Here is a 27,902-nt window from a genome sequence, read left to right on the forward strand (position 1 = left end):
AGTTGATAATCTGCAGATCCTCCAATTATTTTATCCAGTCAGCACAACCATTTAGAAAACTTTAAGAACTCCTTCAACGGGTTCCTGAAACAATTAAAAATCTATTAAATGCCTTTAAAGAATGAAACCTGAAATATCAGAGCTCCTGTAAAACTGCTGAAACCTCTCCAAATTTGTCTAAATGTAGAAAGAATAGAATCACTTGAAAAACTCCAGGAGCTTCTTCAATGAGTCTTGGCTGTTATTCCAAAATAACACCTGTCCTGATGTTGACACTCTTACCCTGCAGTCTGTGCAATGTCTACAATAAACTTCAAATAGATCCTTCTAGAAAGGGTGAGCTTGTTTACACGGTCTCATTTGTATACTTTCCATTTTTAGAATATGAATAAAACATAACAAACTTGTAGCGAAAGGGAAGACTAAAAAGCAGAAGCCAGATCTTATTTTCTGGGAAAACTTCACCTTCTTCTAAGGTGCATGGAGAACAGCACCAAGTTTCACAGAACAACTTCATTATTTGACTGATGCCTTTGGTTTGTGACCTTCATATTACACATAAGTTTTACACAAAGTGAGTGTAGGTTGGAAAAAATACAAAACAACTACGTGTATGTCCAACATGTGGCTCCACAACGTACCTGGTTATAGATTCCGCTAAGACTCATAAAATCCATGTAATATTCAATGAAAGAAATATTGTTTTTGGACTCACCTATTCCTAATGCAGCTGTTCACAATACCCCTGTAATTTTGATGGACGAATTTTCGGGCATTTATTATTTTTTGAACCTCAGACATACACATAGACACTGCTCAGGTCAGTAGGCTCTCTGAAATGATTTCTCTGCCTCCTCTGATGTGGTCCCAACCCTGCTAACGAGAGTTCATGCTGCCCCACCGACATCCTGAAATATGCATAAAAGCAGCTGCGTGACACAGATTCAACTCCTGGGTCAAACCATGAAACTGACCCTACCTCTTCCTTCTCCTGATGAACCCAGAATCTCAGTTTCTTCCTTTTCTTGTTTAGAAAAAACAGGACCAGCTCTTCATCGCTTAGCGTCCACTTCATTTTTTTTCACAGTGTGTGTTTTTTGAGGGTGAATTTTCTGTAAAAATGCAACAAGTTTGGATCTGAAAAATTCTGAATTTCGTGTCCCTGTTTGTCCTCGGTGTGTAATGGCTTTTACTCAAATTTAAATTCTGTGAGTTATATAAAAACAAACCTGCTGCAGCAGTTAGTGAAGAGAGCGTTTTTGTATCAGGCTGTGAACGTGTTTTCTCTCCTGTAACGTTGGACATTTTCATATGGGACTGATCCACTGCTGGAGACTGCCTCAAGTGGACATTCGGGGAACTGCAGCTTCATTGGGGCTGTGGTTGAATTTGGGAAATAATTTTTGTCTCCAGGTGTAAATTCAGTGATGCACTCTGGGTCTCTGCTTCATGCAGATTAAATGTTTTTCCTTAAACACCATGAACCAGAGCACCTGACATGCACCCGAAAAACAGGCACAGAGGACAGGTGTTCTGTTTCTCACCACTACATAACATCCCCCGTGCGCGCGCGCAAGCACGCTCACACACACAACACTTGAGTTACTTTGTTTTTAAGGTAACCTGTTGATCCAAAATCTGCACAAACGAAAACCTTCGCTGCTGACTTACAGGTAAGATGTGAAGACGCTCAGGTTGCTCGGTATCTCCCGGAGGCCCAGGTCCGAACAGTCCACCCAGTGCAGAAGCCCGTCCACCTCACACCGGCAGCGGCCAGGGCAGCTGGTCCGCCCCGCTCCCCCGACCTCGTCCCCGGAGCTGTTCATCCCAGCTGCAGCTCTCTGCACCGCGGGCACGGCGGAGCTCCGCATCTCCAGCTCAGCCCCGGCACTCCTGAAGCCCGCCGAGAGCAGCGCAAAGGCGGCCAGGACAGGCACAAACCCTAGCATGTCCTGCGTGGTCTGTCCCCGCAGGGTTCAGTCAGAAGTGATGTGGAAATATAAAGTTGCAGCCTGGGATCCGGATCACGTTGTGGTGGTTTTTGGTCCCTACTCACCAGAGGCAAACTGGAAACGGCTCAGTTTTAACTTCCACTGATCCGGATGGAAAGTGGAGCACAAAGAGGATTTGAAGAGTGGAATAAAAGTGCAGGTTGTCTAAAGTTTGGTCGCTTTCCAGGCTGAACGCGTGGAGCTGCACAGCCAGAGTGTGCGTGTCCCTCCACTCACTCTACAGGAGTGTGTAAACAGTGGTTCACTTTATATAGGCGGTGTGTCTCTGCTTCTGCGTGTGCAGTGATTTTATAGCAGCAGTGAAAAAACAAGTAAATATTAAAATCCACAGGTGAGCATGTCCCTCATTATTTATGTCACATGCATGCCAATAAAAACGTACAGGAGACAATTAACTTCAATTTTCTTCACATAAAAAAGTAATTTCCACCACAAATTGATATAGAAAAGGTACAAAATTAAAATACATTAAGGACATTTATTATTTACTTTTGATTTATTTTAGTATTTATTCTTATTATTTCTACTGTTTTAACTATTGTTTAGTAACATGCTGCTTATACAAAGACCTATGAAACTGTTCCTCACACCCACAATCAGTCGCTGAGCCTGGCTCTGCCAGAGGTTTCTTCCTGTTAAAAGTAAGTTTTTCCTTCCCACTGTTAGCAAAGTGCTTGCTCATCGGGCTCTTCATTTCATTGTTGGGGATTTCTCTCTGTTATTGTAGGGTCTTTACAATATAAAGCACCTTGACGCAACTGATGTTGTGATTTGGTGCGATATAAATAAAATTGAATTAAACTGAATCCTTTCAAATGGTTTAATGAAGCCGAGTCTGTTAAAAATTAGAGTCTGAAGTTCAAATTTTCCTCAGAGAGGACCCTAAAATCCATCTGATTAGTGCATCCTTCCCCAAGTGCTCAAAGGAAACCTGCACTCACATTTGAAACTCACTTCTCATAAGCTGCGGAAACATGAAAGACATTTAAAGAATTTCATACATTTTATGCATAAAATCGACTTGCAGGTTTTTTTTTTTTAAATGATGTTGATAATGAGCTGAACCATCTTCTCCAGCTCTTTGCTCTTGGACTGGAGTCCCACCTACATCATTGTGGGACTCTAACTCGTAAGCCTAGCTTGTTCACTCTGCAACAGAGTGGCGACCTGTTTAGTCGTCCCCCCCCAACAGCTATTTGCCTCATAGCTGATGTTGATATGCTTATTTATTGTAGCTATTTTTTCTCTTTTACATTCCATTGAAACAAAACACATATATAACAAATAACTGAACAGCGCTGATGTTTTTCAGCTGTTAATCACAGTATTTTTTTAACCTGTCTGCAAAAAATTAGGGGTGCACAAAACAGTCTCAGCAAGTAATCTGTTAATTCATATTCCAGGGCCCTGTGCTACAAAGCAAGTTCATCATAGCCAGCATAGCTTTCATTATCTTCACTTAACCTGATATCAGCAATCAGGCTCAGAGGTCACATGTCAACTCAGCCCAGGTTTCAATGGTCTAGCTGCAAGAAAGGGGTGGTGCTGGCAGCACCTGACCAATCACAAAGAGGGATAAATGTGCTTGCAGCAGAGCAAGGAAGGGAAAAGTACAATATTAGAGAAATATGAAGCCATTAAAAACATTACATCCCACAGATGTAATATTATCTACAGCTACTCTTAGTACCATCAATGTTAAGTTAGACTCTTTTTCTCCAATTGATCTTTCTGAGTTAACTTCAATAATTAATTCCTCCAAACCATCAACGTGTCTTTTAGACCCCATTCCTACAAAACTGCTCAAAGAAGTCCTGCCATTAATTAATTCTTCGATCTTAATTATGATCAACCTATCTCTAATAATCGGCTATGTACCACAGGCCTTCAAGGTGGCTGTAGTTAAACCTTTACTTAAAAAGCCATCTCTAGACCCAGCTGTCTTAGCTAATTATAGGCCAATCTCCAACCTTCCTTTCATATCAAAAATCCTTGAAAGAGTAGTTGTCAAACAGTTAACTGATCATCTGCAGAGGAATGGCTTATTTGAAGCGTTTCAGTCAGGTTTCAGAGCTCATCACAGCACAGAAACAGCTTTAGTGAAGGTTACAAATGATCTTCTTATGGCCTCTGACAGTGGACTCATCTCTGTGCTTGTCCTGCTAGACCTCAGTGCTGCGTTCGATACTGTTGACCATAATATCCTATTAGAGCGATTAGAACATGCTGTAGGTATTACAGGTACTGCACTGCAGTGGTTTGTATCATATCTATCTAATAGACTCCAGTTTGTACATGTAAATGGAGAGTCCTCTTCAGACACTAAGGTCAATTATGGTGTTCCACAGGGTTCAGTGCTAGGACCAATTCTATTTACATTATACATGCTTCCCCTAGGCAGCATCATTAGAAGACATAGCATAAATTTTCACTGCTATGCAGATGACACGCAGCTCTATCTATCCATGAAGCCAGGTAACACACACCAATTAGTTAAACTGCAGGAATGTCTTAAAGACATAAAGACCTGGATGGCCGCTAACTTTCTGCTTCTTAATTCAGATAAAACTGAGGTTATTGTACTCGGCCCTGAGAATCTTAGAAATATGGTATCTAAGCAGATTCTTACTCTGGATGGCATTACCTTGGCCTCCAGTAACACTGTGAGAAACCTTGGAGTCATTTTTGACCAGGACATATCCTTCAATGCACATATTAAACAAATATGTAAGACTGCTTTCTTCCATTTGCGCAACATCTCTAAAATTAGAAATATCCTGTCTCAGAGTGATGCTGAAAAACTAGTTCATGCATTTATTACTTCCAGGCTGGACTACTGTAATTCACTATTATCAGGAAGTCCTAAAAACTCGCTGAGAAGCCTTCAGCTAATCCAAAATGCTGCAGCAAGAGTACTGACAGGGACTAGAAAGAGAGAGCATATTTCTCCTGTTTTGGCTTCCCTTCATTGGCTTCCTGTTAAATCCAGAATTGAATTCAAAATCCTGCTCCTCACATACAAGGTCTTAAATAATCAGGCCCCATCTTATCTTAATGACCTTGTAGTACCATATCACCCTATTAGAGCACTTCGCTCTTGCACTGCAGGCCTACTTGTTGTTCCTAGAGTATTTAAAAGTAGAATGGGAGGCAGAGCCTTCAGTTTTCAGGCCCCTCTTCTGTGGAACCAACTTCCAGTTTGGATTCGGGAGACAGACACTATCTCTACTTTCAAGATTAGGCTTAAAACTTTCCTTTTTGCTAAAGCATATAGTTAGGGCTGGACCAGGTGACCCTGAATCCTCCCTTAGTTATGCTGCAATAGACGTAGGCTGCCGGGGATTCCCATGATGCATTGAGTTTTTCCCTTCCAGTCACCTTTCTCACTCACTATGTGCTAATAGACCTCTGTGCATCGAATCATATCTGTTATTAATCTCTGTCTCTCTTCCACAGCATGTCTTTCATCCTGTTTTCCTTCTTTCACCCCAACCGGTCGCAGCAGATGGCCGCCCCTCCCTGAGCCTGGTTCTGCCGGAGGTTTCTTCCTGTTAAAAGGGAGTTTTTCCTTCCCACTGTCGCCAAAGTGCTTGCTCATAGGGGGTCATATGATTGTTGGGTTTTTCTCTGTATTTATTATTGTGCTATCTACTGTACAATATAAAGCGCCTTGAGGCGACTTTTGTTGTGATTTGGTGCTATATAAATAAAATTGAATTGAAATTGAATTGAATTAAAAACGTAATACAGATGGAAAGTAACACAGCTGCTGGCAAATAAGCTGTATGAGTATTAGTAACAGGAAAAGCACCAAATGGCAGTTTAGTATTAAAAATGCTGTATGAACATGTGCGCACTACAACTGCAAAAATATCAGTATTTGGAGCCATTAAAGAAAGCTGACCATACATGGTAACAGAGTGTAGCAGCCCTGTTATTACGATATGTTATAATTATTACCTCATTAAATTATTATTTAGATGTGCAAATGATAGTTTGTATTCTTTGAACTGTGACTTTTAATGGTCTGAGGTAAAGATTAAATAGATTAAACATGAAAACTGAATTCAATCGTAGTGCAAATTTGATATAAATAAATGAATAAACTATAAACTATAAAGACGTGTCCTGTTTTAAGATTATACATTAATCACATATTAAAGATTTTAGATAACTTTATTATAAAAAAGAAATTGCAGTCAACAAAAAAAACAAAAAGTGAATAAAGTCACATCCGAGAGTCTGTATTTCCTACTGATGCTCCTCAGGGAAAGACGGAGACTTCACATTAAAAAATGGCTTGACTTTAACTAATTCAATCACATGTAAAAGTTTCCATTTAATTTCATTATATAAATACAATGCAAACATTTAATGGAATGTTTAGTATGATTACTATGCATTCACCTCATACTGAGCTCATTTTCCTTAAAGACTAAGTCGTTGAATAATATATATATCATCCTGCTATTTGTGCACAGAGGTCTGAGGGATCTTCTGGGAATGGTGACACTATTTTCTGGAGTATCGATTAGCTTGTAGCCAGTGATTTCATACCTGTTGGTCTTTAAACTTGAATATATTATCTCTGAGCCCTTCATAATAAAGAAGAGCCACGGTCAAGTTTCATCAACTGATTGTCAACTGATTCATATACACAATATAAGATTTTTGACTTTTAAAGGATGGAAAATAGTGTAGTTTTGGAGCTATTGGTGAATTATTGAATCCCACGTCAGGACAGGAGATTTTTTTAATAAATAAAGTAAAAGGAATGTCATAATATGATAAAGAGAAAAACAACTCAATAAAACAAGAGCTGAAAACCTGTGATCACAGCACTGTGCCCCTCCTGAAAACAGAAACCTACTCACTCCATGTATCAGCTCATCCCTGTTTAAATCAGGATGTAAATAACTGGTGATTGTGTGCCACATATGTAGTGCTTCCCAGATGGTGTGCAGCAGGTTAGTACTATATTATAAATGAATGAATTTACTTTGTTAGCCTTTTGGTCCAGTGATGGACTGATCTGAGTGCAGTGTACTCCACCTCTCACCTTATGTTAGCAGGGGTAGGCTTCAGTACCCCCTTGAACGTATGCTGAAGGAGGAGTAAAGCAGGTTGATGGACGGGCGGACGGATGGATATTAGTTCTCTGTATGCACTCAACTAACCACCACGGCAGATGAATACTTACCTGTCTTATGTTTAAACTGGGATCAGCCTCAGAGGACACCATCTGCAGGGAGAAGCGGCTAATGCTAACATGGGTTAACATCTCTTCCCAGAGACTCTTGGTCTGCTTCTAGAGAGCATTTCAAAATAAAGACCAAAGGCTGCATGACTGTGAAAGTGACTGAGGATGAGATGGAGGGGTCTCCTGGTGGAGTGGACACAGTTTTGTGACAAACTGGCTGTCAAACAACTTTGTCTGACACAAATCAGAAGAATGTGATCATGGGTGAGTGCTTTTGTACTGAAAACTTGGTTTGCCCTTTGGTGTGTCGTTCACTGCGTTATGGCACTTTTTTTTTTTTTAGATGTTTCAGGGGGTTCACATTTAATTTAATTTAATAAATCAAACCTTGATTTCTACAAGAACACTTGTAAGGTATCTCGCTCTGCATGGTTAGTACCTATCAGAAACAAAAGAACTTCATAGAAACAGATTTTCTTTTTTGCATGGAGAGCCTCAGTGAGGTCACAACATTGTAATTAAAGTAGTTAAACTTAGCAATAACAGACTGATTTCCTTTCTGATTTGTTGTCAGATTCTTTTCAGGTTGTTTTTCTTTTCATTTGTTTAATTTGTATATTTTGTCTTCTTGGTCTTGTTTATTTGAGGGTTTTTGCTTTGATTTGTGTCTCTTTGTTGTCAGCTTGCATCAATAATCCAGCTTTTTGAGTAAAAACATAAATTTCACATGTAATAAATTGGCTGAATGTTGTTATGTATTTATTGTTTATTTTCCTCTCATATATACTCAACCATCTACATTATTAGGTACACCTTTTCAGCTGCTTGTAAACAGAAATATATAATTGACCATCACATCACAGCAGCTCAAAGCTTTTAGGCATAAAGACATGGTTGACACGACCCGCTGAAGCAGGATACAGCAGCAGAAGACCAAACCAGGTGGTGCTTCTGTCAGCTAAGAACTTGAAACTGAGACTACAGTTTTCACAGGCTCACCAAAACTGGAGACTAGAAGATGGAAAAATGTTGTCTGGTCTAGTAAGTCTCCAGTTCTGCTGCGACATTCAGGTGGTAGGATCAGAATTTGAGCAAACAAGAAAGCATGACTCCATCCTGCCTTCTGTCAAAGGTCAGGCTGCTTTTGGTTTCCATCCCCTGAAGACTAAAACATACCATCTAATGATGCTGCTTCTAGCAGTATAACGCACCATAGCACGAAGCTCAAATCATCTATAACTGGTTTCTTGAACAGTGAGTTCACTGTACTCTAATATCCTCCACAGTCAGCAGATCTCAGTCCAACAGAGCACCTTTTGAGATTGGAGTTGGAACGGGAGATTCACTCATGGATGTGGAGCTGACAAATCTGCAGCAACTGTGTGATGCTGTCACATTAACAAGAACTAAAATCTCTGAGAAATGTTTCCAACATGAAGAATTAAAGCAGCTCTGAAGGCAAAAAAGCAATCAAATCCAGTACTAGAAAGATGTACCTAATAAAGTGGTCAGTAATCTGATGTTATACTTGTTCAGTATATCCAGGCAGAGTAATGTTAGCCTGACTTTCAGGGGTTCCTGGTAATTCAGCCTTCCTTGAACCCTGAGATCAGAAAAGCCTGATCTCTCACATGTCCCCACAAGGCCTGAAAACAACTTAAGTCCTCACAAAGTCAGGTAAACCTGTACACTAATTTGATGTTAATGGTTAGCAGTTCTGAGATCCTGCTGCAAGTTTCAAGGAAATAAGACACAAAGTCTTACAAAAGGGTGGTGGTGAGGTAAAGATGACATATAATAGTTGTCACCACACACACACACACACACACACACACACACAGAGCAGTAAAGCAGTGATGCAACAGTATGAAGAAACCTGTGTGAAAGCGGGAAATATTTCTGTCTTTCTGATTATTTAAAGGACAAAAAACAGAACTCAGGGGAAACATTCATAAATGTAAATTTACAAGAAAAAAATGAAATATTTATGAAGTAAACTATTTATTTTGTGACCAGGTTGCTTCACTTTGTCTGGACCACCGTGATAAATCACCTAGTTTGAACGAAAGACTCCCTGATATACAAACTCATGTTAATCTTTCAGTTTCTATGTTGTTTTTTTTATTTCTGTGATGACATGTTTGATAATTTCGCACCTTGTGTCTACGTTGTGTCTCTTTTCTGTCTGTTTCCTTGTGGTTTGGCTGCATTTATTTTTCTTTCAAGTTCTTTTTTTGTAATGCATTGCATTTTTTTTTTACAGCTTTTTGTTTCTCTTTAGCATCATTTTGTGTCTTTGGTGTCATTTTCAGTATATTTCCAAACATTCTGCATCTCTTTTTTTGTCATTTGTGCTTCTTTTGTGTTTGTTTTTCAGGTTCTTGTTGATATTTTTGTCTTGTCTGTTCTCTTTGTGTGATGTTTCAGTTTTTGGGGTTTTTTTTGGTTTATTTCCATATTTTATTGAAACCTTTTTTTGGTCATTTGGTTTTTGCTTTGTGTCATTTTGCATGTATCCCTCTTTTGTTTGCTGTGTTTGATGCTTTGTGTCCTCTCTGTGGTCACTCTGGGCCTGTCTCTGGTCTTTTTAAGCTTCTTTGTACTTGAGGTTGTTTTGCATCTTTTGTTCTTTTCTTCCACCCTAAACATGAATCTGTTCCTGTTTTCAATGATACTCTGCCCTCTAGTGGCTGAGCAGCTTCACTGCAGTCAGAGACGGAAAAACAAGTTGTTGTTTTTTTTTAGTTTCCATGCGTCCTTGAAGGCGTCCAACAGGAAAACCAGGCTCGTGTCAGGGCTGTAAAACTCCACATGACAGCTCTTTATTTTTCATCATCAGAGGTTTATATGAAAAATAAAAGACGCAAAGCATGCTGGATGTTGGAGTTATTAGATGTTTGATTTTTTTAATTTCATATATAGATATATACATATATAACCTTATTACCTGTCTTTGATCTTTGAACTGTTCTTTGATTTAATTTAACATGAGTTCTTTCAAGATAATAATGCTTAATATTTTTCTTATAATTTGACTTAGCAGGTCAACATTTTCATTTTTATCTCATAATTTGTACTAAGTTCAACCGTTGACTTTTTCCATCTAAAAATGAGTTTGAGTTCATTACTAACCAAATCACCAAAAAAATTTATATTTTTTAACCATTTTTATTTTCCAGTCGACAATAATGTTTTTTATGTTATATTTAAAGACTATTTTATAGCTTTGATTGGAGCAGTAGAAACTGATAATTACTTTGCAAAAATTTCAGCTTATATTGCTTTTTATGTGAAATGATCACTTTTAAAATAATTTATCTCATTTTTTATTTAAAAAAGCAAAACATTACAAAAGTTAATCTGAAAATTGACTCTTTACTTCCTGTTTTTTTTTTTTTTATAATTTATTCTCATAATTTTAAGACACTGAATAAAATTCTTTAGTTTTTGTCTCATAGTTTTGACTTGTTATGTAAAAAGTTCTTCTTTTTTTTTCTTTTTTTTTTTAGCCCAGGAGTTGACTGTTGTACCACAGACTGGATATAAATATTAAACATAAATATGCTTTACAGTCTGTGATGAGCCAACAGCGCTGACGGAGTTCATCATGTGACTCTGCAGCGAGGAGCTCTCACTCGGCTGCTGCTTCAGAGGCCCAGGCAGTGCAGATCGACCAGCAAAGAAGGAAGTTCACGAATCCAGAGACAAATACAGCAAGAAAGGTTCAGAAATAAAACATATGAAATAAAGAAGTAAAATGTTGAAATTATTCACAAATCTAAAATGTATAGTTTATGTAATTTTTACATCATCTTCTTCCTTTTCTGTTTCTTTTTTCACGTTTAAGGTTCAAGGCTACTTTATTTGTACCGTAGGTAAATTTGCTTTACAGAAAAATGATAGCATTTACCATCCTTCACAAAACACACACACACCTATTGAATAAAATATCAAAATTACTCTTACTGCTTTGATATTTTATGTAATTATTTTGGTGTCCTCTTTAATTAGTTTTGATTTTTTGTTTTTAATTTCTTTTTTTCCTAAAGGTTTGAGGATTATCAGACCGTTTAGACTCCTTAAGGTGATTCTTCTTCTTTCAGCTGCTCCCTTTAGGATCATCTTCCTGTATATCACCCTAGCATTTGCTTTTATATTTTGACTTCTTTCTGTGGTTATTTTGACACAACACAGTCATGTTCGACTTTATTTCTGTCATGAGATTTCACGTTTTCATGTCCACGTCAATTTTACTTTTATTTTTCCTCTGATATTTAGGCTTTCTATAAGGTTGTTTTAAAAAGTGCCACATCACAACAGTCATCTTGAGGGGCGTTATGCTATAAGATCAAGAGCCTACAATAGCACAGAGAAGTGGCGACAGCAGGAAAGAAAAACTCCTTTTTAACAGGAAGAAACCTCCAGAAGAACCAGGCTTAGGGAGGGGCAGCAGCTTGCTGCGACCTTTTAAAATCAGTTTTCATGCTTTCATGCTTCTCTCATATTAAATTCTCTTTAGTTTTAATTCTACTGTTTTTAATTTTCTATTTACATTTTTATCCATTTATCGTTATTTGTAATTTTAAAATTTTCGAATCAAAGCTTTTGTATTTTTAAAGTTTCAAAGAAATAAAAATTTCTATTTTAAGGCATTTAAGTTGAACGTTCTATTTTCCCCAAACCTTGGTATCTATCTTTCTTTTAATTCCTTAAACGTAATATTTCCATCGCACTCCCTGCGTTGTGTCTTTACAGCCAACAGGACGAAAACAAAGGCTGTGCTCAGTGAGCCCTCCTTCCGAGCAGAGACGATCTTTGGTTGAGCTAGCCGGCTAACTGTTAGCTGAGAGAGACGCCATTAGTTGGGTGAAAATCAGGCTTTGGCCACAGGGTGAAACGGGATTTGTCTCTGGGTTTGGACCCGCTTCCCTCCCAGCTGCGAGTAGATTCTGGTAGAAGTCAGGTCCGTGTGTGCTGTCGAGCTGTCCCTCTCATGATTTTAGCTCCTTTTTTGAAGTCGGAAGCCGATGTGAGCTGCGCAGGACTTCATTTCCGACTGGGTTAGCATTAGCAGCGCTAGCCTTAAAACGCCCGTTTTGCGGATAAAAGCGGAGGATTTGTGCGAGTTTTAACTGCCAGCCATGGCGGCGGCGAACAGCGGCAAGACCTATTCGTTCAAGGTGGTGCTGCTCGGGGAGGGTTGTGTGGGGAAGACGTCGCTGGTGCTCAGATACTGCGAGAACAAATTCAACGACAAACACATCACAACTCTACAGGTAAGAGGGGCGGAGGAGCCGGGCTCGTGCCTGTCATCGCGCGCTGCAGGTGGCAGGTGGAGGGGAGTCCTGTGTTTCCTGACCCGGGCCTACCGGGGGAGTGGAGTTGTTGCGAAACATTGGCGGTGTTGTTGCTGTAACCGGATCCGATGACGGAGGGGAAAGTCAGGTGTTTTTCCGGGAGATTTACGATCATAAACAGCCAGAAATGCATCTGATACACCTGACTTCATTCAGGTGTTTTCACCATGGGTGCTTTAATCTCCAAGGGGGGCTAGGGGCAAAAGAGAGTAGCTGTGGCCCCACAGAAACCCCCAAACCCTTTAACAGAGCATTTTAAAGCTTTTAGTGGTGTAGCAAAGACAGGAAACATGAGGAAAGAGAGGTGAGGAGATGAAGAGACACAGGTAAAAAAGTGAAGGTGACCTGCACAATATGTTTGATTATAAAAACTGCTTGTACAGGTGAAGGATGGGGGGGGAAATGTGAGAGGAAGCTTACTTGACTTGAAGCTGAAGTGCCTCTCACCTGCATTCTTTCTAGTGACCATCAGGGGGAGACTCCTGGTGATTATATAGAAGTCTATCAGAAAACAGTCTCTAGCATCCTCTCTGAGCTCTGCAAACACGTTTCTGATGACTTTATAATGTCAGTCTGTAGATTAACGTTCTACTGAATTCAACTTGATATTCGTTTAGTAAATAAAGGCCACATTAGAGTCCAAAAGGATCAGTAAGATGGGGCTGATTTAGGGTGGGGGTGACCTTGTGATTGACCAGATAATACAGTATGATCACGTGAGGTCTCGGATTCTCAGTACAGCTGTGTGAAACCGCAAGTTTTGGTATTGATCTGATATCAAGTAAATACAGAGCCAGTTTTGCTGATACAATACCGATATGTTTAACATATAAAAGCAGGTTGTATACGGGAGAGCAGTGTGTCATGATCCATGAGATGAAATGTCGTCAATATGCAAACTCTGAACACTAAATCCTTGTGATTTGACTTTCCACAATAATTAGTTAGTTTCTGTGTATTTAGAATCTGTGGCTTTTGGAGACCTGGAATAAAATGTTTCTGTCTCGAAAGGACTTCAAACAAACAGAAGCTGTTTCAATAAGCTGTAGGCTATAAATATAAGAGACGTGAGAGTCAACACAAAAAGATTCAGACATTTTTCATAGTACTTGCTGGAAAGATATTATTTTATTTCACCCCCAAAATTAATTTATTGCAATTCAGTGGGCCACATACTGAACTTCGATAGAAGTCAGTCCAATACCAATATCAGCGCTGGTATCGATACTTTGAAGACCTCAATTTCTTTCCCTCATTTCTTGTTGCATACGATGATGATTTGAGAGTCAAATGAAACTGAAACTTCGCTGCTTTTCTTTCACCGTCAGTGTGTAACTGACTCCTGCAGCGCAGCTGTGTCTGGGCATGTGGGACTGCTTCGCTCAGCTGTGGAGCTCTGCTGTCAGGTGTAAATGTGCTGCTCAGCTTCCAGCAACATCTCACCGAGGAGCAGAAGCTCAAAGGAAACAGCAGGAAAGTCCTGCAGGTTTCCGTGTGGCTGCTAATGTTTTACATGCACTCCTCTGGCTGCCGTCTGCTGATACCTGACCCGGCTGTTTGAGTCAGGATTAGACTGATGATAAGGATTCACCACACTTTATTTATTAATTTACCTTTGAACTTTATGGATTTATTGAGCATCGAGGTGGTTGGGTGAGAGTTTTCCTGGTGTGTAGTTGTGCTCTGACCGGCAAGTGTGAAAAAGCAGAGAAGGTGAGACCCTGGGAGGCGAAAGCAGAAACCTTTACCTCCACACTGCTGAGCGGACACTCTTTCCTTCATCTTTGAGTCACTTTGAGCTTTCATTGGTAGGCAAGCTTTCACCACTGCAAATTAAAGGGGTGTGTTTGATTTATGACCCTAGAGCAGGGGTCAGCAACCTTAGGGGGGGGTAATTTGGGGAGGATAATACATATATCGTAATATAAGAATAATAGGACCTTTTTTTTTTTTTTTCTTTTTTAACTTTTTAAGAACTATTTAACAAACGCTTTGAAGAGGAGAAAAACACTGCCATGTGCAGACGTGTTTTTAAATAAAACATTTTGCAGTTTTATTTGAGTTCACACCTTGTGGAAAATTAATCAAATAAAAATAGGCCAGTTTCATATAAATAAAACATAGCAGTGGCTGAATAACTTAAAAATATAAAGAATAATCATGAAAACTATTTGTATGGAGTTATGACTTCAGTCTATTTCACTGCGCTGTCATCTTGTGTTTTTTCATCAAGACGCAGGCAGCAATCAACGATCCAGCTCTGAGCATAACATACAAAAAAATCAGGTCAGGGTCCACAATATATAGGTATTTATTTCAAAATAAAAGCATATTAAATTATACCGTTCTCACTGTTTAGTGTGATTTCTGTTTCTGAACATCACTGCAGAGCTTCTTGATATCAGGGCTCTAAGAAGTCACTTTAATATTCACACAGGACTGCAGAGTGTCATCAGTGAGGAAACGGTGCTGTTTCGACTTCATGTAGTTCATGCTGAGAAAACTTGCTTGCTTAAGTATGTGGCTCCAAAGATGAACGCGACTGTGAAATATAGAGTGAAATTACTCTCAGAAGTGTTGCAATATTGTACGATGTGATCCACAAGCATAGACTAAGCTTTATAAATGTGTGCAATGATTTGCGTAACTTTCGAGGACTCACGCGCACGCTTTTCTTTCTGTGTGTACAATTGTTAAAACTACACGTAACATTTCACTAGCTCACTCACAAAACCTTAAATACGTGTGGATGAGTCACCTGACATGCACAGATCACGTCACACACCTACTTGGGTTTTGATGCTTAGTGCTCTGGGTTTGACTCGTAGCTGCTATCTACCTTTCTGCTCTGGGTCAACTTATAGCAAAGTGCAGAGATGGAGAGAGGCGTCAGACCAGCAGAACTTTATTCACCTGGGGATGGTGAACACAGTGACCACCTCAGTACTAACATTTCACTCACAGCTGGGCCCGTTAGGCTCTCTTTGCAGGCAGTAGTTAATACTTTTCTTTTTCTCCCTCTGTAAACTTTATACAGTAGATTTTACTCTCACTCTTACTTAAACTTTGCTCAATGAGGATGTGTGGAGTTGCTGAAAGGCATTGTGGGGGATGTAGGCTGGGGAAGGATGTGGGTTCGCCACAAACTACGTTCGCCGCAGAGTAAAAATGCCGTCTTTGTGTAGAGCTGGGCGATAGAACGATAACGATATGTATTGCGAAATAACTTTTTCTCGATAGAAAAATGAAACTATTGCGATAGACCTCATCTCTCTCTCTTCCTGTCTTAAAAAAAAAAGAACAGCCAATCCAAATTAAGTAGCGCATAGCCGAACCAATCACAGCCGCAGCGTCACGTCACGTGACTTGTTACGTACAGCACAAGTGCCAAGCCGCACATGTGTATTTGTTTGGGAAGCAGCCAGTCGCCATGCCGGCTGATTAATGGAGAAAATGAGTTTGCCCGCTAGAGAAAAATCAACCGAGAGCTTGGGTGACCAGGTTACCGAAGAGAACACAGATGACGGTTCCAATGCCAGAGAGATTGTCGAAAGGAAGGGCCAGAGAAGTTCCGTAGACTAAAAGCGCTAATTCGTCATCGAAAACAACCAGGAGAATCCCTGCGAAGCAACAACGGTCAATTGAGTTGGCTTTCTCCAGCGTCTTACCATATGACAAAAAAGCTAAGAGACATAGCGACATAATGAATGCCATAGCATGTCTTTAGCAAGACTTCTTGCTAAAGACATGCTACCAATAAACACGGTCGAAAATGAAGGATTCAAGCAGCTAATTGAGGTAATAGCTAAGCTATACAAAGGGGAGAGATTGAGAATTTCCTTTTAGTTCTCAGTTTATTTGATATTGGCAAAAGTTAGTCAATTTTGTCTGTTCTTCTGTAAAACAAACTAAGATTTATTTTTAGAATTAATATTTTGTTTCTAAGTGGAATTGACAATTTAGTAGTCTGTTTTGTTTGTTCTATTTTGAAACTTAAACGCTTTAGTGGCTGCCTTTTGTGTAGTTTGCAATATTTGCCTTTATTTATCTGAAACTGAAGTCTCATGTTCTTTAAGTACATCTGCCCTGTTGAACTTATTATGGGAAATAAATATTTAAATCAAAACAAGCTGCTGATTATTTCACATTTTACTTGTGAGCAACGGCACATTTAAATCTTACAAATATAGTTATTTGGCTTATATCGTGATATATATCGTTATCGCCTGAAATGAAAAAAACATATCGTGATATGAAAAAATCTTATATCGGCCAGCTCTATCTTTGTGTTTGCTTTGTGGCCTCGGCTGTTTGGAGGAGCCTTGATGAGGACGAGGATCAGCGAGCCCTCCAGGTTCGTCGTGGACAGCGTGGCAGTCATGTGAATGAACCTCGGCATCACACCCGCAGGGCTCAGGTCTACACTCACTCTCATGTATCATCTTACTGAAGCTTAAAGCGTGAGGCAGCACGAGTGTCAAACGAAGCATCTCAGCGTTTTTTAGATGAGAGGATTAGGAGAAACCTCCCGAGGCTTTTGATGGTCTGTTTTCACCAGCACGAGCTCTGCATTATCGAACTGTCATGATTTGTCATAGGACTGGGAAGAAAAGTGTCTGTGTGTATGCATTTTCCAGTCATCCTCTCAGTTCAGAAGGATTTAAAGATGTTTATTAGCAGTGCCGCTGATGTTCATCTCTGAGTTTAGGGAGTTTAAACCAGTTCCTGCTGTTTGTTTCACCTGCTGTAGATTTACCCAGAACCAGTACTTTATATTAAAATGATAAAACTGGCTCAACTTGTGGTTATTTTCAAGTAACTGGTCTGATAAGTGTCTGAATCATTATCCAACCCTGAATTTAGCATTTCAGTCATGTAGCAGACAGTTTTTGGAAGTAAACAGAAAATGCACGTAAAAGGAAAACTAGTTTAAAATTGAATATGAAAGTAAACAGTCGGGGGAATTAGAATTAGTTACTGATTTCATTTTTGTTACGTTTGGGCCTCCGTAGCTCTGGTTTAAACCTCAGAGGTCAGAGCACTCGTGGAGCAGTGCAGTCAGCTGACTGACGTCACATTTACACACTAATTCCCAACTTTAATCACATACCGTCACAGCCCAGCTCTCAGCCTTCCTCTCACCTCTCCACCATAAATCTCTCCCCTCTGCTCCGTCCAGCCATCATGTAAATTCTGCTGCTGACGTTGAAATCTTAATCTCGGGTTTGGCTTTCCCAGAGAACGCTTCGATAAATCATACGTGACTGGGACGGAGGGGGAAAAGCCACAGCCTGCTGCTCAGCAGGACTTTGGTCTTTGGTTTATCGCTGTACAGACTGTCGACAGAAATCAGTTCACAGGTTAAAATAAAACTTGCAGATGTTCTTGTGGTAAAATGTGAGAAGTTACAAAAGTTGTTGCAGAAGGCTGATTTCAGCAGAGATGCTCGTAAATTGTTGGTTTGACTTCTGGTCAAAGGGCACGTGCACAGAGCTGAAGCAATTTCAGAATATTTTTGAGGATTTATCTGCTAAAATAATCTCAGACTTCATTTTTTTTCACCATCCACCAGTTTGTTGTGCATATTTTCTACTGTTTAGTTTCTATTTTATTTTGTAGAGCTTATGTTTTACAACCCCAAGTCCAAAAAAGTGTGACAGTGTGTAAAATGTAAATTAGAAATAGGAAAAAAAAAACGGAATGCAATGAATTGAAAATGTCATGAACCCATGTTTTATTCACAACAGAACACAGGACACATATAAATGTTTAAAATGAGAAAATGAACCATTCAGCTGCATCAGTGCTGAAAGGTATACACAAGTATCAGAGCAGCATCTGCTCCCATCCAGGCAGGGAAGGCCTTCATATTTCAGCAGACCTGCCTGCAGTCAGGACCTTACACCAGCCGAAAACGGTATCGGCATCACGAAACGACAAACATGGCAAAGCAGACTCAGGACAACAGCAGCCCAGATGTTTACAGACTGTAGTTAAAAGAAGAGAGGATGCTGCAGTGTGGGAAACATGCCAGTTTTATTGAGACGTGTTTCAAACTGTTTTAGTCTTGTTTTTGATATTTAGCATTTTAAATTGGTGAGGTACTTTATTTGATTTAGTTTGATGAAAATTTATTGAGCTTTTTTTTAGCTAGTTTATTTTGGCTAGTATCTTATTTAACATTTTATTTTGGGTTTTTAGTTGTTGAGCAACCTTTTATTATTACTTTGCTGAGATGAATCTTGTTCAAATTGAGTTTGTGAAATTATTAAAATAATCATGTTGACCTCTTCCTCTGCAGGCGTCCTTCCTCACAAAGAAGCTGAACATCACAGGAAAAAGAGTAAACCTCGCCATATGGGTAAGGCTGCGTTCAAAGTAGTTTTTGTTCTGCTGATCTTCTGAATAAAGTTTTTGCGTGTTAACGTTGTCTGGTTGTGCAGGACACAGCGGGTCAGGAGCGCTTCCACGCCTTAGGTCCCATCTACTACAGAGACTCCAATGGAGCCATACTAGTGTACGACATAACAGATGAAGACTCCTTTCAGAAGGTACTTTTGAAAACTAAAGTTTGATGATCCAACATCGTAAAAGCAGACTCTCGACAACATGTCATTATGGAAACGACAAAACAGCAGTGGAAGCTAAACTTGTAACAAACAAATAACCAGTGATGTGTCCTTTTATCCATAACCTTGGAGCAGCTAAGCTTTGAGGTTCATCCAGGAAGTAGAATTTCTTTTAAAATAATTTACATAAAGTAAAAGTAAAAGACAGTTTACATGGCTGACCCTCACATGACCCTCTGGATTGAAAAAGGTTGATCCAAAACAATCAGTGCTTTGTTATGGACAAATGCTGAAATGTTCATTAAAGAAATGGTGTTTAATTTAATATTTAATTTAAACTTTTAGGACCTACTCTGAATTGCCCGGCCAATCAGATTGCCGGTAATCAGAACTGAAAACTGCAGTCAGAGTATTTCTAGTCTTAAGATGATGTTGACGTTGAGTAAACATTAAGATTGAAACATCTTACAAATAAAAAGTTTAGTCTGGCTGTCGGTCTTTGGATGTTAAACACTTTGTTTTTCAGAATGTTAATTATGATCATAATGTTGCTCTTTCAGTTCCCGTCTGCATTATAATTACCTAATTATTTGTATCTTGGTTTTATGAAGGGTTTATTTGATCTGAGTGCTTTGCTGTCGTTGCAGGTGAAGAACTGGGTGAAAGAGTTGAGGAAAATGTTGGGGAACGAGATTTGTTTATGTATAGTAGGTAAGTTATCAGAACGTGGTGGAGACCCAAAATGGAGCTAAAAGAGACGAACACAAAGATTACTCAAAATTAGAACTGGTTTAATTTTTTTTAATGGAAGTAAAGAATAAGTTAATGAAAACCAAGTGGGCAAAAATATTGATTATTTAAAGTGCAAAGGAGATTTGGTTCATTTTAAATAGGTGGTGTGTCTCTGTAGGTTGTGATTACTGCCTGCATTTTGCTCATCTACATTAGGAGTCTTCGTCTGGGACGGCTTACGTGCTCACTCTATCAATGATTCAAAGAAGATATTGAGCAGATAAAATTACTGACTCTGACTCTGAGTCTACGGAGAGTCTGATCTGGCTGGTCTTACAGTTACTTTAGTAAAATGCCAACATTTTAATACCTGGGATGCTGTTTCTACTACAGTACTTTCGAAAATTGTTTGAGTTTATCAAGCTTATGTTGTTTGTGGTATTTATGACAGATGTTCTAAAAAAAGTTCTGATTGTTGTCTTCAGACGTTTTTATTGAAAAATAAGTTGATCAGACTCCCGTCTGTGAGTTTTAACGGTTGCTTTTGATGTTGACATTTCCCTCAAGGCTTCTGCAGTGGGAAGTCTTGCTTCTGTAGGTTGTTAGTCATGGGTCACTGTTAAAGATCAAAGCCTATAATGTTACAAAACAGTCCACTGTTATAGCAAGGATAATGGAAACACGGTCCAGGGGTCCAGTTCAGGGACTCCAGTTAGCTGAAGTGAAGCCTAGCAGACAGCTAGCAGCTACAGCACCTGTAGCTGTCAGTCAAAGAGGCCACATAATACAAACTTTAAGCCTTTAACAAAATCCAAATTAAGGAGTTATAAAGATATGAAAAGAAATGACCTTTAGAGTCCAGTTTGTGTGTTGGGCTGTAAACATATTAATCTCTGCTGTAAAGCTGGAAATTGTAACATGGGAGCCTCTAGTGGACATTAGAGGAACTGCATGGTTTGGTACCTACTCAGTGGTTTCATCTTCACCCTGTAGAACAGGGGTGTCCAACCCCAGGCCTCGAGGGCCGGTGTCCTGCAGGTTTTAGATCTCACCCTGGGTCAACACACCCGAATCAAATGATTACTTCATTACCAGGCCTCTGGAGAACTTCAAAACATGTTGAGGAGGTAATTTAGCATTAAAATAAGCTGTGGTGGATCAAGGACACATCTAAAACCTGCAGGACACCGGCCCTTGAGGCCTGGAGTTCCCCCACCCCTGCTGTAGACAGATACCTTAAAAGGAGGGGGCGAATATGAGGACTGGAGGCTGGAATCGGCCCAGGAGGAAAGTGTGAAGGAGGACACACATTTTGGACTTTAAACTGTATTTGCATAAATTTTACAGCTTTTCCCACTGATGCCCGACATCCCCCCACACCCAATCATATCACAGTAATAAAGTAATTGATAAATCATCATATCATAGATCACATCTACTATTGAAATGTTTTCTGGTTATTTTTTACAATAAAAACAAACCCACCATGTAAGGTGAAATGATCCTTTAAGGTGTCAGCAGCAGCACATTGACTTAAATATCAGCGATGACTCACCTCTCTCCCATCAACACTGTTTTTTTTTCTTCTGATGTGGTTAAAATGTGTGTGGTTAAATTTTTATTGTGCTGGGGATAAATTGAAAGAATTGGCTGAATTAATGGTTTCTGAAATGGAAAAACTAAAAAAATGGTTTGATGTAAACAAATTATCTTTGAACTTGACAAAAATGAAATTTATGATTTTTGGAAATCGGGTAAAAGAGGATGAAGTTATTCTGTCCATTGATGGAGTTTCGATTGAGAGAGTTACTGAACTCCGTTTTTTGGGGGTAGTATTGGATGATAAATTTAAAATGGAAATCTCATATTGAACATGTTAGAAAAAAGATAGTTAAAATATTTATATTCTGGGTAATGTCAGAGATATACTAGATTATAAGGCAATGCGTATTTTATATTTCTCACTAATTTTCCCCTATCTCAGTTATTGTGCTGAAGTGTGGGGGAATACATATGCGACTTATATAAATCCTCTATACTTGTTACAGAAGAAAGTGGTACGAATGGTTCATAATGTTAAATATAGAGAACATACAAATAATCTGTTTATAAAATTGAAATTGTTGAAATTGGAAGACTTAGTGAAATTACAGACATTATTATTCATGTTCAAGGCAAGAAATAATACATTACCTCTTAAGTTACAAAGTTTGTTTGTATTGTGTTCAGGAAGTGGGGACAGTAGAAGGAAGTTTGACTTTAAGCATCAGTTTGCTAGGACCACACAAAGGCAAATGTGTCCGACAGTTAAGGGTATAAGAATATGGAATTCTCTTCAAGATAATCTCAAGAGTTGTGCAAATATGCACCGTTTTAAATTGTGTTATATACTTAAAAGGATAAATCAATATGAAGAACATGAAAGTAATATGGGCTAAATGTGGAAGGAAACATTTTAATTGCCATTTAGTAGTGCTGTATATTGCTGATTATACTGATTTGTTGTTTAGTTTTGCATTGTTACATAAAGATACATGTTAGAGGGTTTTTTTTGGTGGCCTCTTGTAAGAATAATTGGATTGCAGATAGGGGGCAGGTGCTAACAAGAATTTATTGTTCTTCCTGCTCCTTTTCACCCATGGGTGCAGTGTTATATTAATGGGAAGGAGGATCTGTATGTAGGAAACGAAACACTGTTGAACCATGTGTGAAAGAAATGAAATGAAATGAGAATAGAAGTAGATTGAGGGTTGGCTGGGAGTTTGGTAAATTGTGTGGTTCATGTAAACACATGAGCTGAGCAGGAAAACAGAGATAACAAACCTCATGAGCAGCGTTTGTTTTTCAGATTTCATGTCACGCACACTGGACGTTTGGGCCTCCTCTGTTGCTCCTGTTGCCATAGCTGCTAAATATCATGTTGTTAGTCCGTATGTGGCTTCATGGGGGCAATTTGTACAGTTGTAACTGGATTATGTTGATGATGTTGTGTTTGTCATGTGTTTGGACCCCATCGTACAGTTATCAAATCTGCTGTTTGGAAATGTGATTTTGCTTTTAATTAGGCTCCACGTCACATGAGGCCGGTCTTCAAAGTGCTCCCTCTGAGCTGAGCTGAGTGCTGCGTCGTTAATGTACCTGTTAAATCCAGTTCACAGTTCAGATGCCTGCACAGAAATATTCAAATCATTACTGTGGGTGTTTGCATCTATAAATAGATATCACAGTCAGCTTGGGTGGATTTGCATGCAGCTGTCAGTGGCTGAGAAAATAACTTCTCAGCTTTAACACTCAGCGTTATACATATTTTTCACAATGTTGTACTTTTATAAAAACCTCTGTGCACTTCAGAAGGTACATGTTTTTGTCAGTGGCTGGTGGAGACCCAATCAGAGCTAAAAGGGAACCTAAGCAGTAAATATTAATTTTTGAGGGGCAGCAAAAAGAAGCTGGAGAGCTTTTTAGGGTGCAATGATTAGTGATTATATCAGTGGAATAAATGTCAGAGTGAAAGTGCTCATTGTAGCTTTCGGTTCAAGAATTTGAATGAATGTCTGATGTGATCAGACTTATGAGGAACAATGTGGTTTCTGTCTCTGTTGTGGAACACTGCGAGAGCTCTTCATCCTGATGAGGATATTTGAGGATCTGTGGGAGTTCAAAATCATTCTGTAATTGTTTTGTGGACTCACAAACCTCCTGCTGGGAGTTTTCAGGAGTGTGTGTGTTATATACCCTGTACAGCCGTAGTGAGAGCGCGGTTGGCATCACACTCGTTCTCAGTAGGTGTTGGACTCTGACAGGGCTGCTCTCTGTTTGTAGTTATTGTTTATTTTTCGTTTGTAGTTTTTCTGGGCAGTATTTCTCATCTGTTTGCAGACGATGTGGTTCTTTAACTTTATTGAGCAGCAACCTCCACCTCCATGTCTGAGGTTTTGGTTCTTTTTGGATTTTTTTTTGATGTGTGAGGGAAGGAGGGGGCGAGAGTTGTACCAATTTGTTGTTGTGAAGAGAGCTGAGTGTAAAAGTGAAACTGGTGATTTACCGGTCGATCCACATTCCCAGCTCGGCTCTGGGTAGTGACCGAAACAATGAGATGACAGATACAAGTGCCAGAAAACAGTTTTTTGTTTGCTGTCTTTTAGAGACAGGGTGAGGTGGAGCTCAGAGTAGAGCCACACCACCTCCACATTAAAAGGAGTCAGCTCGGGTGGTTTTGGGCACCTCAACTAGAGGGGGAGAGCCTGGGGCAGACCCAGGAGCAGGTTTGGGAATGCCTTAGTGCTCCACCAGGAGAGCTGGTGGAGGTGGCTGTGTGGAGGCAAGTCTGAGCATTTCTGCATAGACTGATGGAGACCCGTCCATCATTCTGAGATAATGGGATTGACTACTTTTGCATGCAACTCTCTGTTCGGGTGATGATTATCTTTGGTTGACTACAACTGCTAATCATAGATTATAAAGTATGACGTGCTGTGACCTAAAAGTAAGTCTTAAAATGGGCATTTTAACAAAATGTAGTTTGTGACGGAAGGTTTGTTTTCTTTGCAGGTAATAAAATAGATTTGGACAAAGACAGACATGTTTCAGTGGAAGAGGCTGAGAGGTAACAACTGCTGCTTATTAGTCAATAATACTTTTATTATTAGTAGAAAATATAATAAAGAAAAATTAAAGTGGACATCATTATTTTATATTTTTCCATGCCAAGCTGCCCTGCTATGAGCAGCAACGATGTCCTGAGTCTGAGCAAAGTTTAATGTCCACTCTTGTGTTTGTGTGCAGTTACGCCGAGTCGGTGGGAGCCAAACACTACCACACATCAGCCAAGCTAAATAAAGGCATCGAGGAGCTCTTCCTGGATCTGTGTAAAAGTAAGACCGACAACATTTTTTATTTTTTTCAGAATAAAAAAAAAAAAAAATCAAAGAGTAGCAAACTTTATATTTTGGAGGCTTAAAGAACAACTTTTACAACATATTTTTATTTAAAGCGGACATGATTTATTCTTTAATTATAAAACACATTTTGTTAAATCGCTTGATTTCCGGGCAGCTTGTCCAAATCACATTAGTTAATCACATTAATCATATCCTTAGACATTATTGTCATAGACAGGTGCAGAGCATTATAAACAGTGTTATGAGCAGGCCACTGCATTCGTCACTGATTTGATCTGCCTTGGAAAAAGGCCCGTAGAGCAAAGATGCACCACAATTCTGCTTTTCCTTCTCAGAGCTGTAACGCAATACATATAAGATAAGATAAGATAAGATGGCCTTTATTAGTCCCACAGGTGGGAAATTTGTTTTGTTACAGCAAAAGTGCAAAGTTATGTAGCAGAAATTAGAAAACACTGGAATGCAATAAAATACAATAAAATAAAATAAAATAAAATACTATATACAATAGAATAAAATAGAATAGAATAATATATACAATAGAATAAAATAGAAATACAAATACTATATACAACTGAGTAGGAAAATACAAAAACACAACTTCGTCAGAAGAAGAATTGCACGTATAGCAGTCTTATTGCACATGTGTGGGTTTGTGTGTTTGATCAGCTGCAAAAGTCTTTGTTGTGGAGTCTGACAGCAGTGGGGAGGAAAGACCTGCGAAATCTCTCCGTCCCACACCGTGGGTGCCGCAGTCTCCCACTGAAGGAGCTGCTCAGTGCTGTCACAGTCTCATGCATGGGGTGGGAGATGTTGTCCAACAGGGATGACAGCTTAGCCACCATTCTCCTGTCACTCACCACCTCCACTGGGTCCAGAGGGCGTCCTAGAACAGAGCTGGCCCTTCGGATCAGCCTGTTCAGTCTCTTCCTGTCCCCAGCAGAGATGCTGCCCCCCCAGCAGACCACACCATAAAAGATGGCTGAGGCCACCACAGAGTCATAGAAGGTCTTCAGGAGTGGGCCCTCCACTCCAAACGACCTGAGTCTCCGCAGCAGGTACAGCCTGCTCTGCCCTTTCCTGTAGAGGGCGTCTGAGTTATGAGTCCAGTCCAGTTTGTTGTTCAGATGAACACCAAGGTACCTGTAGCTATCCACAGCCTCGATGTCCATACCTTGGATGTTCAGTGGTTGCAGTGGAGGATGCTTGTGCCTGCGGAAGTCTACCACCAGCTCCTTGGTTTTACTGGCGTTGATCTGGAGGTAGTTCAGCTGGCACCAGTCCACAAAGTCTTGAGTCAGTCCTCTGTACTCCTTGTCGTCCCCATCAGTGATGAGGCCGACTATTGCAGAGTCATCAGAGAACTTCTGCAGGAAGCACTGGGTGGAGTTGTGGGAGAAGTCTGCAGTGTAGATGGTGAAGAGGAATGAAGACGTCATTTTATGTTCACAATCAAACATTTAAATTGGAAAGATTTTTTTCCAAGTCAGCACCAATTTATCAGAAGTTTGTTTTTATGAATAAAATCATGCTGAAAATGAATGTGGCTTTTTAAAACATCTCTGTAGTTACACCTTCAAAGCAGCAGATGGCGCTTGTTAGTATTCAGTGCCAAAGGTGCTCTGTTGGACTGAGCATGTCCACATGCTTAAAAGTGCTAAATAGCTGCTGTGGGATTGGCTGATTAGATACTTGTGGTCATGTTGAACAGGTTAACCTAACAAACAGGCCAGTGAGTGATTTCTGTTCATTTGTCACAAAGTTTTTGTCAATAATTCAAAGGTTGAAATCAGTGGTGTGCAAACATGTGCACAGAATTCAAATCCGTAGGAAACAGGGCGTGAAAAAGCTTTCTTTTAAACTCGTGATCTGACCTTTGACCTCTGAACCTGTCTACTGTGTTTTCAGGGATGATGGAAACTGCTCAGGCTGAGGAGAGGTTGAAGGGCAACGGAGCCAGCCAATCAGCATCGAGTAGGCGGGGTGTACAGATCGTTGATGATGAACCACAGGCCACGCCCGCTGGAGGCTGCTGCTCTTCTGGCTAACACACAAACACACACACACACACCTTCTCTCTGTGCTTGCAGACATAATATCCACACACACATTTTCCAGTGTCTGTCAGTCCGCTCTACTGTAATCTGCTGTGTCCATTCAGCACCGCCTCTGCTGCTAAGGAGCATGGGAAATCATATTTAAATTTGTTTAATCTGTGTTCCCTCCAAAATAAAAGTACCTGGAGTCCTTATGATTAAAAGGAGTGTGTGTTCAGTGATTAAATCACTTTCTTTAATGATAATAACTCCCCATGTTAGTTTGTCGTTGATAAACATCCATCTGCAGCTGTTTGTGTGTTTGTACTAAACATTATTAATAAAAGACATGAAATCATTCTGAGGACAGAAAGTTGAGTCAGGCTTTCAACACAGATTTTTGTTTTTGTGTGTTTGGGGGAAATAGGGGTTTAACGCACACACATACACACACACACACACACACACACACGCACACACGCACGCACGCACGCACGCACACACACACATATATATATATATATATATATATATGTGTGTATGTATATATATATATATATATATATATATAATACTACCCCCATTAATCTTCATGTTTATCTGAAGCATGTTTTCAAACCAAGCGGAGGAACACAGGACTGGCTGTTTGTGGTGCAGGGGCTCCACCTGCTGGTCAAAAGTAAAACTGCAGTGAATTGGTAAAACATCAAAAATGAGTTCAAAGGTTTACTTTCAGGTGTTAAAACACTGAAAGAATACCAGGTGTTGCTTTCATAACACGACTGTCCAATCCACCTTTTCTTTTTTGGAGGAAGACACACATGCGGCTTGAAGATGATGAATATGGAAGCTCAGCAGAGTCGGGTCACATAATAGTTAAATGGTGCTGTGCAGAGTGACATCAGTTTGTCAGGTGGATAAGGACTCTACTGAGCATGCTCTGTGGGTGCAGAACAAGCCCTCCGAGACTTTGAGCCACACTTTAATAGTGAGTTTTGTAATTTTATTTAAAGAGGGAAAAAAATGTGTGAAGTCGGATTTTGATCGAAGCAGGAAGCTGTTAAACACTTTACAAAAAAGCAGAACTGCAGTTAT

General features: G+C 39.6%; 2 protein-coding genes across 4 annotated transcripts in view; one reads left to right on the forward strand and one right to left on the reverse strand.

Moving 5' to 3' along the window:
* LOC100700915 (leucine-rich repeat-containing G-protein coupled receptor 5) overlaps nucleotides 1-2,328 on the reverse strand; it is a 42,979-nt gene extending 40,651 nt beyond the window's left edge. The window contains exons 1-3 of one of the 3 annotated variants that reach the window (XM_019347274.2): nucleotides 1,230-1,343; nucleotides 980-1,112; nucleotides 716-908 (exon numbers count right to left, since the gene is read on the reverse strand). In XM_019347274.2, the coding sequence (XP_019202819.1) occupies nucleotides 716-807 (92 nt within the window). In that variant the 5' untranslated portion in view covers nucleotides 808-908; nucleotides 980-1,112; nucleotides 1,230-1,343. Of the gene's footprint in view, nucleotides 1-715; nucleotides 909-979; nucleotides 1,113-1,229; nucleotides 1,344-1,671 lie in introns of those variants that run through there. The other 2 variants (XM_005475781.4, XM_003448138.5) reach the window with 2 other exon arrangements.
* A 9,677-nt stretch (nucleotides 2,329-12,005) lies between these two features.
* Nucleotides 12,006-27,185, forward strand: rab21 (RAB21, member RAS oncogene family). Its single transcript, XM_003448085.5, has 7 exons — nucleotides 12,006-12,488; nucleotides 18,871-18,930; nucleotides 19,013-19,120; nucleotides 19,786-19,849; nucleotides 24,422-24,476; nucleotides 24,656-24,744; nucleotides 26,680-27,185. Exons 1-7 carry the CDS (start codon nucleotides 12,354-12,356, stop codon nucleotides 26,817-26,819), a joined length of 651 nt encoding a protein of 216 aa, XP_003448133.1. The 5' UTR covers nucleotides 12,006-12,353; the 3' UTR covers nucleotides 26,820-27,185.
* The last annotated feature ends 717 nt before the right edge of the window (nucleotides 27,186-27,902 follow it).

The sequence above is a fragment of the Oreochromis niloticus genome, linkage group LG17, assembly GCF_001858045.2.
Source record: "Oreochromis niloticus isolate F11D_XX linkage group LG17, O_niloticus_UMD_NMBU, whole genome shotgun sequence".
Classification (NCBI taxonomy): domain Eukaryota; kingdom Metazoa; phylum Chordata; class Actinopteri; order Cichliformes; family Cichlidae; genus Oreochromis; species Oreochromis niloticus.

Bases quoted from the DNA above. Each gene is read 5' to 3' on its own strand.
- rab21 (XM_003448085.5), top strand. From the start codon at position 12,354: ATGGCGGCGGCGAACAGCGGCAAGACCTATTCGTTCAAGGTGGTGCTG. The intron at 18,931-19,012 runs GTAAGGCTGCGT...CTGGTTGTGCAG, and splicing joins GAGTAAACCTCGCCATATGG to GACACAGCGGGTCAGGAGCG. The intron at 24,745-26,679 runs GTAAGACCGACA...CTGTGTTTTCAG, and splicing joins CTTCCTGGATCTGTGTAAAA to GGATGATGGAAACTGCTCAG.